Here is a 19,568-nt window from a genome sequence, read left to right on the forward strand (position 1 = left end):
GGTACCCCCTCAACTCAAAAAGCTTACATTGACTAAAAATAAGAATACAAGGTATTTACAGTAGAAAATGTTCATCGGGTTTTTTGCTCAGTTTGACACAAACAAGTTTGTTAATGCATTCTGACAGACTTGCATAACATCCAAAAATGTTTTGAATAATGCAGTTTAGGCCATGATACAGTATTAATGAATGAATAATGTTTCCGAGTACTAAGTTTCAATATTTAATGAGTGCATGCTGAATGTGCCATAGAAAGCTGTGGTTGAAAATCACTGTAGCTGACAAGGGATTTGAAAAGGTGCGAGAGACATCAGGAAAACAACTTTAACCAGAGCTGAGGTCTAAGGAGTGTGAAACAGGTATTTCTCCTACTCAATTTCTAGTAACTGATGATTCATCTGACTGCAAAGTCAGATAAATAATCTAAAGTTCATCTGCCTCTGCAAAACATAGTTAAGGACTGAGATACAGAAACAAATTATCTGAAAGGCAATGTCTTTTTCTTCACAAAAGTCACAGAATAACAACAAGAAAGTTCTTCTAAATTGAACTGACTTCCTAGTACCATTTACACATTAAAAAAAATTATTCGCATAAGACTACATACTACAGATGAAGGGGGCTATTCCTAACATTAGTAGCAACCACATTCTTTAAAAGTCTGTCCTAAAAGTTCATTTCTAAATTCTGTATTTCAGATGATGCAAATGTTAACAGAATGTATCATCTCTCTTAACCATAAAGCCATGGTGTAAAGGAGGACACAATTGTCTTCAAATTTTTCACACTCATATTGCCCACATGTCCCAAACAAGCAAAATATAATTTTTTTCCCCATAGTTTGCTTTGTTCTTTTAGCAAAATTTTATGTGAACTTTATTTTAAATGATGCATTGCCCTGTGTGGGGGGCAGAAAGGAGAACCCAAAACATTACTACAAATCATCTATTGGAAAGAAGAAAACTTCTAAATTAAAGACTGGAATATAACTTTCCTGAACTCATGTTCTACTCAAGTGTTTTTTGAGACATCTACATACTGAACAAGTCTTCCATTAAGTACAAGAGAATTGGGACTGGTAAAGGACCATTTCCCACAGTGTTCTCCTGGAAAAACTGGCTGCCCGTGGTCTGGACAGGTATTCTCTTTGCTGGGTACAAAACTGGCTGGATGGCTGGGCCCAAAGAGTGGTGGTGAATGGAGTTAAATCCAGTTGGCACCCGGTCACAGGTGGTGCTCCCCAGGGCTCAGTACTGGGCCGGTTCTGTTGATTATCTTTATCAGTGATTGGGATGAGGGGATCAAGTGCACCCTCAGAAAGGTTCCAGATGGCACCAGGTTGGGCAGGCGTGCTGATCTGCTTGAGGGCAGCCAGGCTCTACGGAGGGATCTGGACAGGCCGGGTCGAGGGGCCAAGGCCAGTTGTGTGAGGTTCAACGAGGCTCAGTGCCGGGTCCTGCACTTGGGGCACAACAACCCCACGCAGCGCTACAGGCTCGGGGCAGAGCGGCTGGAAAGCTGCCCGGTGGAGAAGGGCCTGGGGGTGTTGGTGGACAGGCGGCTGAATGTGAGCCGGCAGTGTGCCCAGGTGGCCAAGAAGGCCAGTGGCATCCCGGCTGGTGTCAGCACTAGTGTGGCCAGCAGGACCAGGGAAGGGACCGTCCCCCTGGACTCGGCACTGGGGAGGCCGCAGCTCCAATACGGGGTTCAGGTTTGGGCCCCTCACTACCAGAAGGACATTGAGGTGCTGGAGCGTGTCCAGAGGAGGCAACGGAGCTGGGGAAGGGTCTGGAGCACAAGTCTTGTGAGGAGCGGCTGAGGGAAGTGGGGGGGTTCAGCCTGGAGAGAAGGAGGCTGAGGGGAGCCCTGATGGCTCTGTACAGCTACCTGAGAGGAGGTTGGAGCGAGGGGGGGGTCGGTCTCTTCTCCCAGGGAACAAGCGATAGGACGAGAGGAAACGGCTTCAATTGCACCAGGGGAGATTTAGATTGAATATTAGGAACAATTTCTTCCCCAAAAGGGTTGGCAAGCACTGGAAGAAGCTGCCCAGGGAAGGGTTGAGTCACAATCCCTGAAGGTATTTGAAAGACATGTAGACATGGTGCTTAGGGACATGGTGTAGTGGTGGACTTGGCTGCGTTAGGTTAATGGTCGGACTTGATCTGAAAGGTCTCTTCCAACTTAAATGATTCTATGATTCTAAGAGAAAAGAAGCAAGGCAAACCAAAAACGCTAAAGTTTTAAAACTGTAGGAATATAAAGTCAAAAAAGGAACTTGCATGTCAAACCCATATTTGTGATCATTTCATGAGTGTTTAGTCCAAACAATTCAAATGTGACTACACAGATCCAAATTGCTATGCACTCCATAGACCTCAACATGCACAATCAAAATTATTCGACAAATTCCCTACAAATGATCAAGGGCTCTCATGATTATGGTGCACACAGGAAGAGAGAAGACAAAGGTACCAATAATGCAATCCCTGTCCTATCAAATGCTTCTGAGTAACACAGCTTTCCTTACACACCAGTAGACTGCAAGAGAGCCCTCTCTATCTAACCTGATGTGCTCCAGACCTAGTGACCGGTTTCCTTCCATACTGCATAAGCAATGAGCAACCAGACACTTCGCAGTAGCACTGAAATCCCCCCAGCTGATTTACCGCAGATATAACATAGAAGCTAGGCAGGCTCCAACAGCTCAGAGTGAAGTTAAAATAAATGAGAAGGAGGAAGAAGAAAGGCAACAGGCCAAGGTAGACGTGCAGGGAAGGTATTTTGGTCCTCTGATGAAAGCTAACAGCACCTCTGGAACTTCAAAATTAATATAATGAAAACGAATATGAACAATATTTGTTTCATGTGGGGTTTTTTTGGCCTACCTACCTCAAACTGCATACAGTAATCTGAGTGAGGTTTTCCTACAGTCTTATTATTGTTACTTTCCCATGCTTGTGCTTCGTATTATCAAATTTAACAAGAACTCCACTACTTTATTCCATATCCACTTCTTCCTCATGGTGACCTGTTCCTCGTTAATGATGGCCATATACATATAGAAATTAGTGTTTCATTCATTATGAATATTACCAGAAACATGAAAGCAATTCCAAAATCAATCCCTAAGCAGGGAGTAAATTTTTCCCATAATGTTAAGTCCGCCCTCCAATATATCCTGTTACATGCTTGTCTTGGGTCAGTCCCAAATTGTCTTACAATTCTTACATTAGTTTCGGACATGTCCAGTAGCAGTAAAAAGAAAAACAAGATATCAAGTGCTTTGCTTTACTCTCTTTTTAAGCTGAAGTCTGTCATCCAACCCAAGAAAACACTGAAGTTAACAAAAATTATCTTGGTTAAAACTATGTTCCACTCTGCCCCTCTTAGCCTTTTCATTTGACTACCTCCATTCCCCCTACTTCAAATGCTATACTTCTACAAATCACCCATAACAATAGGTCCAAGCAATAACATTCAGTTGAACATACTCATTCCTTTTTCCACCTGCCTTCCAGCCTCAGCATAACATCTGCCAGCTGAAAAAATCTTCGCTGATAGCCACGTTATTTTACGTGCCAGTCCTTGAACAAAAGATCAAAGACACTAATACAAAACTTGTAATTACATACAGCTCTTGAATTTATCAACAATCCTTCCACAGACAGCTTGTTAATACACGGAGCAACATGGACACTGACACTTCTTCAGTCTGATGGCTGCTCATGCCCTGTAGAAGATGGTTAAGTTGACTTACTTTATTAAGATAGTTGGGTTGTGGGGTTTGTTTGGTTTTGGTTTTTTTGTCTTGTTTTGATTTGGGGTTTTTTGGGGGAGGGAGAAGAAAGGATGTTGGTGTTGGGTGCAGAGAGGAGGGAGGGTTCGTAGGAAGGAGGAAAGGTTGTTTGAGGGGGTTTTGTAATTATACTTCATAAATTCACTTTTTTTTAAATATGGGCATATAGATCACTATTCTATAAAGACAGAATAGATGAACAAATTTTTATCTTTATGCCAGAGGCATGCATAGAACTTAAGCCAGAATAGTGAAACTGTTTTACAGGATTTCTATATGTATTTAGCTAAGATTTTTCCTGATATCCACATAACTCCACTTGAAATTACTTTTGAACTTAGTATCAATACTCTTGGGAACTGCAAAGGCAGTCATGAAATCACAACATTAATTATCTGTTAAAATGAAGTGAGTTACAGAATTTTGTATAATTATCAATATCTTTAAGTGTTTCTCTGCTATGTCTACTCACTTGCTACTTTTCAGAAAGAAAGAGCTCAGCAGTTTGGAAGCCAATGTTTGTCTAAAATTGACAGGGGGGGAATCGTTTCCCTCCTCCCTACTTGAATCTAAAACTATGAGACAGTATTATTTTGTTGATGCTCCCTCCAAATAAACTCACTGGCTTCAAGTCATTTTCCCATCTCTCCTAGAAATAAACTTATCAAGATGAAGCTTGGTATACAACTTGCCAGTCGAGATGCCAAGATTTAAAATCAAACTGAAAAAAAATCCCTTGAAAATTGGGGTTTATAAAGGTAGAAGTGAATTATAGCACTGCTTTCTCCAATTTCCACTTCCTGTCACCAAGATTCATCTCCGTATATACTGAGAACTAGACATAATGGTATTAATGGAGAATCAGACCAGTAACAGTAATCTTGGAGAGTAACTCTACCATTGCCAAATACTGTTTTTTTCTTCCCAGAAACCAATAAGGAAAGTAAAATGGGCTTCTAAGATAACTCGATATTTCCAAACCCTCAACCTCATAAGCAGCACGGCTGCAAACATTTTTATGCTTCCTTGGCATTTTGCAGGTAAGATCATGCACTAACCTTTTATGGTTTTAAAAAGAGTACAAAGCAACCCCATCTAGAAGGTGACTTGGGCTTCCATAATAAAATTATCTTTTCAATAGATGGCTGTCCAAAGAGGCATCAGTTACAACAGCTCACCTGATCACAGCACTTGTTTTATAGCTAAGTCTCTTCAGTATTATCCTGTAATCCCCTGGACTTCAATAATAGCAGAGCTGTCAAAGAATAAATTCACTTCTAAACTTTTTGCTGTGTGTGAGATCAGACAGAAGAAACTTCTGCTGTGAGAGGGGAGAAAACAAACAAACAAACAAACAAACAAACAAACAAACAAAAACACAAACAAAACCCAAAACATTTGAGATGGCATGACTAGGGAAGGCAAACAGGAAGAACTCAACCTGTGGAAAGCAATGATGCCAAAACTTGCTGATCTGTGTGCACTTCCCCAACCCTGAGGATGAAGTGGCCTTTTGGACACTCAAAGGAAACAGGTTTTACTTTTTTATATTTTTATAAAACCAGTTATACCAAAACATCACATCCAAGTTAAGTGTGTAAATGCATAGCCCTCACCACTCACCAGCAGTATCTGACTTTACACTCCAAAAAAGCCTTCTCTGCAATCTTACCCAACTGCTATTTTAAGTCTTCTCCTTAACAACTATACATCTGCGATATGGAAGGAGAGAATCACGTACACATACATGTCACATTCAGATACAAGAGGACCTTATCAGATGTCACATTAGCCTTTCTTTCCAGTTTATACACAATTTATGACTTATCTTCCAAATTCCTGTTTATCACTATAAAATATCCAACTTTTGCTCTCTCAAATCAATAGGCAGGTTTTTTTTCTGATACACTGTCATATTAGAAAAAGGTTAAGCTTTTCAGAATTTGTGGAAGATGAGTGATAATGTATAAAGGTAGACGAACAAAGATAGAATAATTTTCCATAGGCTACTGTCGTGGTTTAACCCCAGCCAACACCTCAGTACCACGCAGCCACCTGCTCACTCCTCCCTCCCAGTGGGATGGGGAAGAGAATCCAAAGAAGAATTAAAACTTTTGGGTTAACTATGGTTTAATAACCACAAAAAATAAAAAAAGAAGAAAACTATAACAAAACGAAAATATAATGATAACAATAATAGTGATGAAAAGGAATATAACAAAAAAAAAAAAAAAAAAAAAAAAGAGAAATAGAACCCAAGGAAGACAAGTGATGCATAAGGCAATTGCTCACCACCCATTAACTGATGCCCAGCCAGCCCCGAAGCAGCGATCCCTCCCCCCCCAGCCCAGTCCCCCCAGTTTATTTACTGAGAGTGACATTTTATGGTATGGGACACCCCTTTGGTTAGTTTGGGTCAGCTCTCCTGGCCACGCTCCCTCCCAGCTTCTTGTGCACCTCCTCGCTGACACAGCACAGGAAACTGAAAAATCCTTAACTTAAGATAAGCACTACTTAGCAACAACTAAAATATTAGTGTATTATCAAAATTTTCTCATACTAAATCCAAAACACAGAACTGTCCCAGATGCTAGGAAGGAAATTATCTCTGTCCCAGCCAAAACCAGGAGAGCTACGTAACTGTGGCAGTACTGACAACAGAGCCTTACTTCAAGAGTACACATTTTCACTCCTGAGTGTGTAACTTCTTTTTCCTCCAAGAATGACAACAGTAATGAAAAAATTTCTCTCTGAAAGCAGTTCCTTTCAGCTATGTTTTTAAACATTCCTTGAATCTCTCCCTGCAATACTTACTTTATGGGAACATTGTCAGAGAAAGCATGATCAGAGAAGGCAAGCTTCGGTGCAAGTCTGTTATGCCAATTCTTGCATTCCTAAAAGTGATTATCAATCAAGTAATATCTTCAGCTAATATTTAGAAACAGCATCGTCACTCACGCCAAAAGATATTAAACTGTTTTTCTTGACCTATCAGAAGTCAAAACAATTATAATCACTTTTACTGCTTCAAAGTATTTCCAGATTTCTAGGCTACTGTCAGCAGTAGAGAAGATATAAATTTCTTGACTGTTTTCACACATAACCACTATCAAGAGGTCCCTGTGGCAGAAGACTATATTACAACTCTTTTCAAAGAAAGCAGCTTTTTGTCCCCCGTGAGAAGAATACTGCAAGAACAAGCCAGTCTCCCAATTCAACATAGCTAATTACCTCAGAAAATACAATAATTTAGGAAGAAAATAAATGTACTTCAAAAAAAGTTTTCACATTTAATGCACTACCTGTATGAACTGAAGATACATTAACATGCTCTTCATGAATTTACCTCATTAAAATATAGAATGAATTTTGTAAATAAATCAATCATTTTATTTTTTCCTTATGTTCTCCAAAACCTTGCCAGTAAACTAGAATAAACATGTTATTAAAACAGAAATCAATAGTAAGCTTTAAAATATACAGTAGCACAAAAAGGTCAAGCCCCAGTATTGATTTTAATATAACATTTTTGGTGTGTAGTTTCCCAAAGGATTCTTCTCTAATATTGTTCTTCATTCCTCTTTCAATTTACATTTTCACTGGTAATTCTGCTGTTCTCTTCTGCAGAGCCTGTCTACTCCAAGAAGTTTACTAAGAGCTTGTCATGTATGTAATGTAATGCTGAGACATGACAAAATAAGCTCAGGGGGAAGCACTCAGACCCATCAGAGTACCAATTATATCTCAATTAAACCGTAAAGTGAACAGCAATTATACAGGGACCCTCCCCCAAATACAACAACAAAAAAAAAAAAATTAAGAAGCTGCAGGCTATGTTGTAATAATCTACCACTGCAAGCTACCTCTGTGTACCAGTGTGTATGTATTTTAAAAAGTGATTTACAGTTTAGAAAGATTTTCTTTAAACAGATGAGGATGTTTAGAAATACATAGGTTGCAATAAGTTACCCAGTTAATGACAGATAAAATGCCACACCATATGGAGCCCAGCTAGCCAAGTAGAACAGACTCCAGCAATTCATTACCAGTGAATGTTTGAAAATCTATGATCTGTATTACTCAAGAAAAGCATTTTTCATGTGGCTTTCAAGACTTTCGGAACTTTTGTCGTCACAGGAGACTAGAGTGTCAAAAGACAGCGGAACCGAAATGTTATCAAAAGCCATCACTGATTTGCAGAATGGTTTGGGTTGGAAGGGACCTTAAAGATCACCCAGTCCCACCCCCCTGCCCCGGGCAGGGCCCCCTTCCCCCAGCCCAGGGGGCTCCCAGCCCCGTCCAACCTGGCCTTGAACCCTTCCAGGGAGGGGGCAGCCACAGCTGCTCTGGGCACCCCGGGCCAGCGCCTCACCGCCCTCATCGTAAAACATTTCTTCCTTATGCCTAATCTCAACCTACACTCTCTCAGTTTAAAAACTGCTGCCCTGTCTCTATAGGCCGTGAAAAAAAAAAGTCTTTCTCGACCTTTCTCACAAGCCACCTCCATATACTGAAGGGCTGCTCCGAGGTCTCCCCAGAGCCTTCTCTTCTCCAGGCTGAACAACCACAACTCTCAACCTCGCTTCCCAGCAGAGCTGTTCCAGGCCTCTGACAATTCCTCTGGCCCTGCTCGAACAGTTCCATGTCTGTCTTGTTCTGCTAACCGGCTTTTTGGTGACCACACCAGAAAATAAGCAAAACCCAATATAGGAAAGTGATAACAGAGATTCCAATCGGCAACCACTAGAAGGCCCGGAAACCTGGACAAGGACTAAGACTAGACTCAGACTACAGAAGAAAATGCAGGCTTGTACCTATAGTACAAGGTAGTTAGGAGACACCAAAACACTCCTGGAGGTGCTGGTTAAAATCATTAATCTCCAGATACCCACCATTTCCTACCCACTGACAGGTACCACCCATTCGGTTCCCTTCACAAGAGATTCCAGGGACACGTCCCATTCAGCTTCAGCTGAAGTCACCTGGAGAAGCTCAAGCATGTTCCTTAAATCAGTTAACTCCTGTCCATGACCTTTATTTAAACAGAAGTAAACTTGCAGGGTCGAGACTGTCTAAACAGACCTTTTCAAAAATATTTAAGATACGCTACGTAACTTCTACATACGTCAGATCCTTTCTAATAAGACTTTGAGCAACAGTTGTGCAATTCTCGGCGCTAGTCCTGGTAATTTCTACTTCTGCCGACTTAATTTTAGGGCAAACCTAGCAACAGTTACTGAAGGGCCACCAAACCAAACAAAAGGCTATTTTTAAGCCTTTCCCTGCCTTAAAATTCCTACTTACAGTAGTACTTTTCCTCTAAAAAAGAAATGCTGGAATCACAGGAAATACAATACAGGAAAATCAAAGTACAACTAAGCATAGGGAAAACAATCATCTGCATCTCCTGGGACAATCACACATCAGCAAACCGCACAGGGACATATATATGTGACATACTAACAAAATTACATGCATGCATATATTGAAGACTTGAACAAAGTAATATTTCTGCAATATTAAAGGGACTGTCATACATTGAATTTTGCAAAACCACCTCATTCTACATGTAATTAATATCTGCCATATGCCAAATTATATTAAAAAAGTGGAAGCTAGGAAACACTTGCCAAGCAGAAGAGACTGAAAACCCACAAATATAATTAGCCTAAACTAAAGGATAGGCAAAATAAGTAAGACTGAAATTTCCTTCATTTTCAAGGGGGGGGGGGGGGGGGGGGAAAGGTCAGCAATCATTTATGAATGTTCAATTTCTATGGGAAATCACATCCTTTGCTTCCTTCTTAAGCATTGTTCTGAATATATTTCAGTAGAGGAATCCAGCAGTCTGATCAGGTTGACAGTAGCTAAAATTTCACCATTATGCTGATAAAAGTTGTTGTTTACTTCTGCTTTTTCAAAATATCATCTCTTCTGTGTATGGTCTTCATAATGCAAATTCTTTATAAACAAAAAGACCTATCAAGCAATATCAGTACAGTATTGTGGACTTTAACAAATAAATTGTTTTATATTCAAGAACAAAGAGTATGTAGTAGAAAAACTTCCATTTAGTTGAGAAATTAAAGATAGGAGAAGGAAAATAACCTAATTCCCCAATGCCTGTTCTGCAGAGCCATACCATTAAAAATTTTTATTCACTGACTTCTTGGGAAATAAGGAAAAATGCTAAATATTTGATGAGCTTGTCCAGAATAATCAGAGAAAAGGCAAAAGTCAAGTTATTGCAGTATATTTGGATTCAGACACCCAGGCTAACACGGGCAGTACAACAGTTCCAGTACCATGTTCTGGCAGGAAAAGGCAAACTAGAGCAAGCCAGACAGAAATTGAGACACCACAGTCAAAACTGGAAAAGTCTCATCAATAATAAAGTTAATTTTTTGTCAATGAATACTTTTAGCCTCATACCACTTCTCTTTTTTCCAAATGCGCATTTTGTGATCCCTAGTTCTAGTTTACTACTGTCGTATCATCCCAGAACATACCTACTGGCCCACTGAGTTGTGCAGATTTCTCTGCAGAACTCGATGGAGCGGATGCTTCTTGCTGACCAGGAGCAGCTTCTCTTTGCTGAAGTTCCCGAGCTGTGGCACCATCTGGTAGGGTGCAAGCCACCTCTGTGCCATCAGAAGAAATGCTTCCAATTGCTTCAATAGGAACAGCTATTTCAGACCCTCTCATCACCAACATCAACAAAATTATTAAAATAAAGGAGCTCGACAGCTGCAACAAGACATAGTGATCTACATTTGTAAGACTATACCTCAGGGGGAAATCCAAGCAGCTAAAGGATTCAGAAGTCTCATTGCCATATTTTCTGCATCATTTCATATCATGGCAAATAACTAGTTTCAGAAACTCTGCATCTCCTTCTATTACGACACGGCAAAGTAACCTAGAACTTTGTGAAGAAAGAGACTATGTCAAGAATTATCATTTATTACCTGTCACTACTGTCAAACTCAAGTTCTTGTGTGCCTATTTGCTCCTTTTTTTAGTGTTTTCCAGAGTTGTGGAGCTGCAGTTTTGGCATGTATTTCACTGGGGCCAAAAGCCTGCTTCTTCAGTAAGTCTGAAGGAACCATACATACCAGAGCCAGTTAAAAAAATTTAAAAATAAATAAATAAATAAATAAATAAATAAATTCACTCAGCATTATTGAAAGGCTTTCTGGGTAAGTACTGATATGTGTGCAGTTTGCTAAACCGTTAAGGTACAAACTTACACTCGGTTTTCAATGAATATGAAACCTTATAAATTGGAGTCTCTCTGTTACACTACAAGAATAAGGAATATTTTGGGGAGGTACTGGTAGTTAATGACATGAAATGGAAAACAGACTACAGGAATACTAAAGCTTTATTTTCTCTAGGGGAAAAAGGCACATTACCCTTTCCTCTTCTGTCCAGAAGAAAGAAGCTCTCTAGTATTACCAACTGTATCAATAGTATTTTTGCTATAATTCTGACAGTATTACAACTTGTACATTAACTTAAGTATTATCATAAGATTGTAGTTCTGCCACAGTAACTGGTCACATCTACTAATGAAGTCACTGCAAATTCTGTTTCAATCAAGTAATAATTAATTCAGTATTTCTAAATTAAAGTATTTTTAAGATGAAACACTTCAAATGTTGAAAAGTCAAAGTGAGAAACAGTAGTTGGGCTGAGTAAAAGAAGGAGTAAACTCAAATCAACTTTGGCTTTTCAGCAGGGTTTGTGGTCAGTATGATTATATTAGGGAACACAAGATGGAGTTAACATATACCTTTTTTCCACAACTTATTGGAGAACATAGGAATACCTACATCAATCAGATTAAAAGGTCCAACGTACTCATATAACCCACCTCCAACACTAGCCAGCACATACATGAGAAATTAAAAATATACAATGCAAGCAGACATCCTTCCTTCACATACAACTCTGCTCACTTCTGAGAGAATAAACATTGCTTCCTCCTAAGAGGATGGGAAGGGGGAGAAAAAAAAAAAAAAAAAAAAAAGACTCCTATACACAGTGACTGTATTCATCCAGTCTATCCAAATAAGCAGATATATTCCCAGTGGACAATCAGCTGAAAGACAGCTTTATTAAAGCACTTGAAGCAATGCCTATCCATTAGTTGGACTACAAAAAGAGTAAGTGATATGAGGTGGTATCCTGGCCCAGGACAGTCAAACATGGGGGAATTCAGCCATTGATAGAGCTCAAATTTCTATCAACAGACTAGAAGCCACACACGTTCTCATGACGGCAGCTATTAACCTTCAGATCAACTTACAACGTCTCCACAACCTCTGTATGGACCTTCAGATTCTAAGGGAAGAAAATCCTGTAAAGGTTCAGGACTGTTTCTGGGGAAATTTAAGTTCCCAAGCCGTCTCCTGGTTTTCATCCTACTCTCATGCAGCCAAATGTTTAGGCAGGCTTTGTACTCAGAGCAAAGAAACACAGAGGTTGGTAAACATATTCAATCAGACACACACACACACAAAAAAAAAGATGAATATTGGTGAAGAAGCATACAGAAATAATATGAAAGACCAGTGGGCATAACACTTTGGACCACATGCTCTAAGGCTGGATCTAAATCACTACTTTACTTGTAACTACTCAAAATCCCTTTCAACACGAGCTGTATTGTGAGTGTATTGTGAGTGCATCAATGGCATTAAAATACAATTTGAAGAATCAGCCTTTAGCTTTAATCCCAGAAATAAGCACAGATCTTAACTTTATACAGTAAGATTAGTCCATCTGTACTGTGTATGTATGTGTCCATAAGTAAATTATACAGCAAGTTAACATTTCCTTCACATTCTGAAATGAGTAACATACATCTCACAATGAGATCAAAATGTGGTCATACACTGCACACAGAAACAGTACTGAAATTAGATATTACACTGGTCGAATCAGATACAAGAGTTGCAAGTTTCAGATATTTATGTTTACATGTTTCACTTAAAGATAAAAAAACCCAATGTTTTTGAGAAAGGAATGAAAATGTATACATGCAAAATACATCATCTATGTTAAAAAGATCTCACAAAATGAATTCAGAAACAAAACACCTGTAATTTCATATCACATGCCGTCACCATGTGTCCTAAAAGACTGTCAACAAAGAAAAGTAGTGGGTTATCAAATAAAACTGTTAAGAGATCAGAAGTGCAAGGTCAAGTAGTTTGTAATACTAGGACATCAGTTAAATTCACTACTAACAGGCTTATGCCTCTACCATACCTCTTCCAGAAAAAAAAAAAAAAAAAAAAATTGAAGTCCAACACTTGGACTTATTTTTTTCTAGAGAGAAGTTTCAAATCTTATGTTCAGGCGGTCAGGCCTCATTATACTCATTTCCCTATCAAAGAGCCTGACGTCGGCGCTGAGAACGCCAGGGATCACAGCTCTGCCCGCTGCTGCTCACTGAGACATGGGATCCCATCCCGCTTCAGGCCAACTGGCCTTGGACACCACCAGTGCCTTTGTATACTGCATCCCTCCGTGGAATTTATGAAGCCTGTATCAGACTGTATTTTTTTTCTTGTAACTATCAACATATGAATACATAAACTGCTCTCTGTTAAGTGCTTCCTTCTGTTATATGTTTTAAGCATAGTATAACCAGGAACTCAGGTTTTGTTCTGGTTTTGTTGAATGTGGTTGTATGTTTATTACAACTAACTACATTTGAGAGTGTTCTTTTCCTTTTCATGTTTGTATCACCTAGAACACTACACCAGACAGACATGCAAGACAAAATACTTGATCTGAACAATGTTCATCTAGCTCTTATCTATGTACTTGCTTGACAATTGAAGACCAGCAATGATGAAAAATTATACCAACTCTAAGTGCACGAGCATCCAGAAGACTGGCACAGGAGACTGCATATTTTTTTTTTTGCCTGAAAGTATGGATCCTGACTTGAAAAAGAGCATTGCACAAGCATTTCTCATGCCCCTGCATTGTAGAGAGATTGCTTTCTCAATCAGGAAAAAAAACAGGAGAGGTAGGTATGCTGAACCTGAACAACAAAAATCTGCTCTTGGAGTGATCAAGAGCGGTGTTTATGTCATTCGCAGAACATGATCCAGACAACAGCTCTGCATTTGTTACAGTGCTTCTGGAATGTTTTTAAAACACAAACCTCAACCAGAATTCAGCCCAGAAAGACATTAAGTAATAGCTAAGTGAGCATCTGCATCTTCTAAAGTTGTTTCATCCAACATGAAAAGAGCCTCTACACTCTGGTTAAGGTATATTTTTATAATTGTATATACTGTGTGAAAAGTGTAATACAAAAATCTGTGCTTATTGCTAAAAAAAAGAGTCAGAACTATAAGAGGATTAAAGCTGCTAACAAGACTTGATATTTGTCATTTTATTTTATTATTTTTATTTATTTTGATACTTTACATTTCAAAAGCACAGATTCATCAACCTAATCTTAAGACAACAAAAAGATTTTTACAGGGTCCTTTTTAATATGTAACATCTTCCCCGCTAATCCTTAGTCAAATAAAGGGAAGATTGCCAGCATTATTCTTACAGAAATATAGAATACAGTATACGACAAGGCAACCTGCTCCCTGCCTTTCACAAACCAATGCACAACCCATGAACATTGAATTTTAGAATACTTAATGAAAGTTACTGAAAAGTGTCAAATGACAAAATACAGAGGTTAGAAAACAACCATTTCCATATTGTAATCACATTTAGCTGAACTCGTGAGCAGTCAACGTTAAACTCTCAAATGTAATACAAGTTTGCCTGTCCAGGCCCAGAGGAGAGATTTCACTCTAACATACTGATTTCCTTTATTGCTGATTCAAAAAAAGAGGCCTGATTTTCTTTCTGGGACATTTATATAGTCCTATCTAATTATATACTCCATCAACCTAATTCAATTAAATAATAGTATAATGATGTGTAGGAAACGATATATATGCAGACAGTTTAAGTAGTACTAATTACATTCTAATTTTTTAAATCCATCATAATGGGCCTTTCTTCCCATTCTCAGAATGGAGGACAAAGTATAGTTTAATATTTATATTTAGTGTGTCATATTATCTCTTTAGGAAAAATCACTGAAAGGAAGTATGAATGATCACACAAGTCCACCGAGTTCATCATACAGTCAAACTCGATTTCAAATTCAAACAGGAATGTTTTAATTGCTAATAAGCCCACAGTGACATACTAAAGACTGCAGAGTATACTTTTGAAAGGCTGCATCCAAAGCCTGCCGCTGCATTCTGTATGAGTCTACTCAGTCTTTCACAGTAACTACAATCTCTGAAAAAACATACATAAGAAAGTAACATATCAATATACAGAAAGGATATCAAAAGGGTTTCCTACTAGTAAAATGGTTAAATACAGTACTTGGCATGTTCAAAGCACTATGATGTACTAACTATTAAAGCAGCTCAAAATATACTGTAGCTCGCAGAAATAACTAGAATACACAAAAATAACAAGAATTACCATTTCTACGGCTGTTAACATTTACCTTTTGATTAAACAGAGGGGTTATAAGTAACCCACCTCCGCATTGCTCTCAAGCTATTTCTATCTCTACACCACAAAGTGAATATTTGGACTCAAGAGAAATCAACAAAGATTGAGTTTAAAAGACTACAAAAAAAAAGAGTCAGGATCACGAGCTCAAAAGGGATTTATATCAACATTTTACATCAGCTCTTACAATTAAATTTCAATTAATTTAATATTTTAACATATATTTCATATCAAAACTTGCTATATCGCCCGAAGGTCTTTCTTACCGTTTTGTCTTGGGGAACAAAACTCAACTGTTTATAGTAAGTAGATAAATCACAGTAAAAAAAAAAAAAAGCATTAAGTATGTTTATTTTAAATATTAACAAACCAACCTTCTCTTCTGAGCTTCAGAGTCTCTCCTGGCTCGTTCTAATGCCAGCTCTTCAGCTATTCTTTTCTTTAGTTCTTCATCATTAACTAAATTAAAAGAAAATTAAATGAAATGTTAACAGAACACAACATATTCCTAATTACATAAACAACTGCATAACATAGAGCTCTATTTTATTTATTTTCTTATTTCTATAAAGCAGTTGGAGTGCTTTCTTGTGGTTTAACCACCTTTCAAATTCTAGCTTACAACACTACAGAGCCTTTAAAAATTACTCTTATACAACTTTTCAATTAGTGGAATCTTTCAAAAATGAGAAAACATACAGTGTATGTTAAATTAAATACATTTTTCTTAAGAAATATGCCTTTATAAAATAAAAACCTAAATAGTAAAGTCACAAAAAGCTGCTTTTTATTCATATGTAACCAAGGGAAACACTTTCCTGTGTAATGAATCAAGTATTTTCAGATACATATTTTACCCAACAAAGCATTTACCACATCCTAGGTTTCTATACATCTAGTTTCTATTGTTAGAAAAATATTTTGTCTCATTCTCACAATTTCAGGGAAATAACTTTAACTGTATGAATAAACTCTTCTGCACAAAGACAAAAAAAAAATATGAGAGCCACTAATCCTGCAAGCTTGAAAGACATCTATAGGAGTACCAAAATCCATTCATAAGGTTTTGAAATATGAAACCAACTCTCTTTGATATTCGAGGGCTCAGTCATGGGAGCTACTACACTGATACCATTCAATATTAAGTATCTCTGCATCTATAGGCAACTACATACTTCTGAAAAATCTGACCCAAGGAGAACATAACTAGTTTGTTGTTATTTCCTTCAACAGAAGTTGTGGCAATAAAACATGTTTCGATAGACTTCCAGAAGAAACCATACTGAAAGTGTTGTTTCAACCTAAAACAGCCCAAGAAAAACAACCCAGCTGTGGAGATGGCTTTGTATGTTCTAGCTCTATGCAAATCCAGCTTGGCACATACGTAACAGGAATTCAAGACAACAAAAAAATATCTAAAGCAACATTTTCTATTTGGGACACGGGTGGCTTTTAGGAAATCTGGCAGTAATTTGGGAAAACGCAGTAGCTTGATAACCAAAAGTTATACCAACTTCAGTAGTACAGCTGTTAACTTTGCATAATACCGATTTGTTGCAGTCAGTGAGTTTTCCTAGAGGAGGAAAAGAAAGCAACTATCAAGTACAGCTATAGAAATAAATTAAAAATCAGATCACTGTATCCAGGGATATTCCAATATAAATATTTGTCAAGACCTGCCTGTCTGGAATAAAGGTGTACCTACACTAGCTGAGCTGTACCTCTGTAACTTCACAATACTCTGTTGTTCCAGGACACACATAGAGATAATTCCCTTATTTTTATGGAGCATCCAGCTCAAATTCCACTCTACGGAACCACAGAGCTAAAACACTTGCAATCTCACTGCAAAATGACTATCACTTGAGCTTAATACAGATGTTAAATTCAGGAAGGTGATACTGCTTCTGAGGGCAGATGTGGGAGTTGTAACAAAACCGCTCGCTTAAGTAGCTAAAAAAAAAAACAGAGAACTACATTTTCAGGCAATATAAGACATTAACAAATTGCGAGGCAACAAGCACTCTCCTTAGAGGTTGCATTTATGTTAAGTATTTATGCACACAGACAGCATTCAGCAACTGTTAGCGGTCGGAAACTTGTGGAGATATTGGGGCAGAGGGAGAAAGCCAGCCGCCTCCTTTTTCCTAGCAAGTTGGTAGTTAGAATATTTGCCCAGGAGGTAGAACATCTGGAATTTAGATCCTCCTAAAGTTAACCAGTTTGAGACCACGTATTGTATATATTCCAGTAAAGTCCTCTAAAAACCAAGCTACCATCTAATTTAAGCAGATAAACCCTCTTTTTTTTTTTTTTGACAAATAAAGCTAAAGTGCCTTAGAGTGTGCCTAGTGATTAGAAGACAAAACTGAGACAGGCTCCAATTCAAGCACCCTCTCTGTGGAACCAGTTATTTGTTTTACATTAGGCAGCACTCAGATTTTAAAAATAAATTCAAAAAAGCCAGTGACAAAAAGTCACGTATCTCAGTGACCTCATCTCCAGGAGTTGGCTTTAACTGCAAATATCCAATATCATTAGCCCATGTTCTCATTATAGTTAATAGACTCCAATGTGCAATTCTTCTCATCCTAAAGTAGACTTTTAAAATAGTGAATTTTATGAATGACTGAAGCAGCTTCATCAGCTATATCGGTGTCCTGGCCAACTAATTCAGTTATAAGCATCTTAAGTAAAGCGGAATTAATCGATATCCATCCTGCCACATGAGCAAATGCTTAGATGACAGAAACAGAATTGCACTGGGGAAAAGTGGGGGGACGCTTGTGAATGACAATTGCGACCTCAGCCTAAAAATATATTAATATACGTGATAATTCAGAGGTAAATATGAATCTTGAAACATATTACTATCACAAACCTGGTATGACAAAGCAAAACCTCATTGACACTCATTTGAATGGGACTATCTCTGCTGACAATATTGATAACTGCTCCATTATTTTCTCCTCCAAGGCTATGAGATGATCCTCTCCGTTTGTGAAGATACCAAGTTGCTACAGTACACCTGTACATTTCCACACAAAGATGAGCTAGTCACAGCTAACTGTATTGCCAGAAGAGGAAAAAAAAAAAGTTTAGCAAAATACCAGGCAATCACGAGGATCCTGTTTCTGTACTGCAGCACACATTAATCTCCCCCACACCTCAGTAAGCATCACAAGCCAAAACGAGAACAGTTCAAGTTCTGCATTTGTACACTTAAATTGTTTGCTTTTATGACAGCTTAATCATTTCTATTTCACATCACAGCTACCTTATTCACAGAACAATCTGAAAATCCATGATCAACTGTTTCTTACTGCAGTTCTGCTCAACCCAGCACCTCAATATTTCATGTCCTTTTAATACTGGACCTGAGAATACACAAAACTGTGCATAAGTATACTGTTCACCAGCATCTACATCATGAAGTTTATTGTTCTGATTTGCAAAAATGAGTACAAGAACTCTAAGAGACCATAGAACAGTTTTTTCAGTTGTAATGAGAAAAGATTCAGGCATTAGCCAATAAAGACATCTGACCTTAACAATCAATTAGGTTACCCATCCATCAGCCAAATACTAATAGGGAATAAAAGTAGAGCTATATATCATTCAATAGAATTATTGTAAGATATAATTGGGTAGCTCCCAAATGGGAACTTTATGATGTTTCAGTAAAAAATTGCAGTTCTACAAGCAGGAAGAGTTTGTTCTAGGGAAGAAGCATTTAAAAAGACTAAAGTTAATTTATTAGGAAGAGGATCGGGAAAAAAATTACTGTTTCTAGATAAAAGCAATAACATTTCTCTCTGATGGCAATCTCTGCTCAGGCTATAGGGTTTTAAAAACAGACAGCTGACCATTAAGCTATTGGACAATATTAGAACCTCTTGGGTGCAAGACTGCTAAAATAAGCATGATCCGGAGACGGTAAGTATAGAGCAGTTGCCAAAAATTACATAGCCATTTCCACCACCACCCCCCTAAGTTCTTCAGGATGCTGAAATCAGTGTCAAGTTCATAGTAAGTGCATCCCAGAGCAGACAAATTTGGAAGGTTTTCAGGCAATGTGCATTTACAAAGGTCACACTTGCGTCCCAGTGCTTTCTTATATTCCTACAAGAGCGTAAAATGAATGCAGCTCCACCGTTTCCCAAGTCTGAATGTGCTAATGCACAGCTCACATCACAAGACAATTTAGAT

At 38.2% G+C, this 19,568-nt stretch overlaps 1 protein-coding gene across 4 annotated transcripts in view; it reads right to left on the reverse strand.

Annotated features, from left to right (window-relative positions):
• The window catches only part of CHCHD3 (coiled-coil-helix-coiled-coil-helix domain containing 3), a 165,079-nt gene that overhangs the window by 118,586 nt on the left and 26,925 nt on the right, over positions 1 to 19,568 (reverse strand). For all 4 annotated transcript variants that reach the window (XM_042792630.1, XM_042792629.1, XM_042792628.1 and 1 more), the window contains exon 3: positions 15,734 to 15,818. In XM_042792630.1, the coding sequence (XP_042648564.1) occupies positions 15,734 to 15,818 (85 nt within the window). The remainder of the gene's footprint in view (positions 1 to 15,733; positions 15,819 to 19,568) is intronic.

This window comes from Tyto alba, unplaced genomic scaffold, assembly GCF_018691265.1.
Source record: "Tyto alba isolate M040663 unplaced genomic scaffold, T.alba_DEE_v4.0 Super-Scaffold_2, whole genome shotgun sequence".
Lineage (NCBI taxonomy): Eukaryota > Metazoa > Chordata > Aves > Strigiformes > Tytonidae > Tyto > Tyto alba.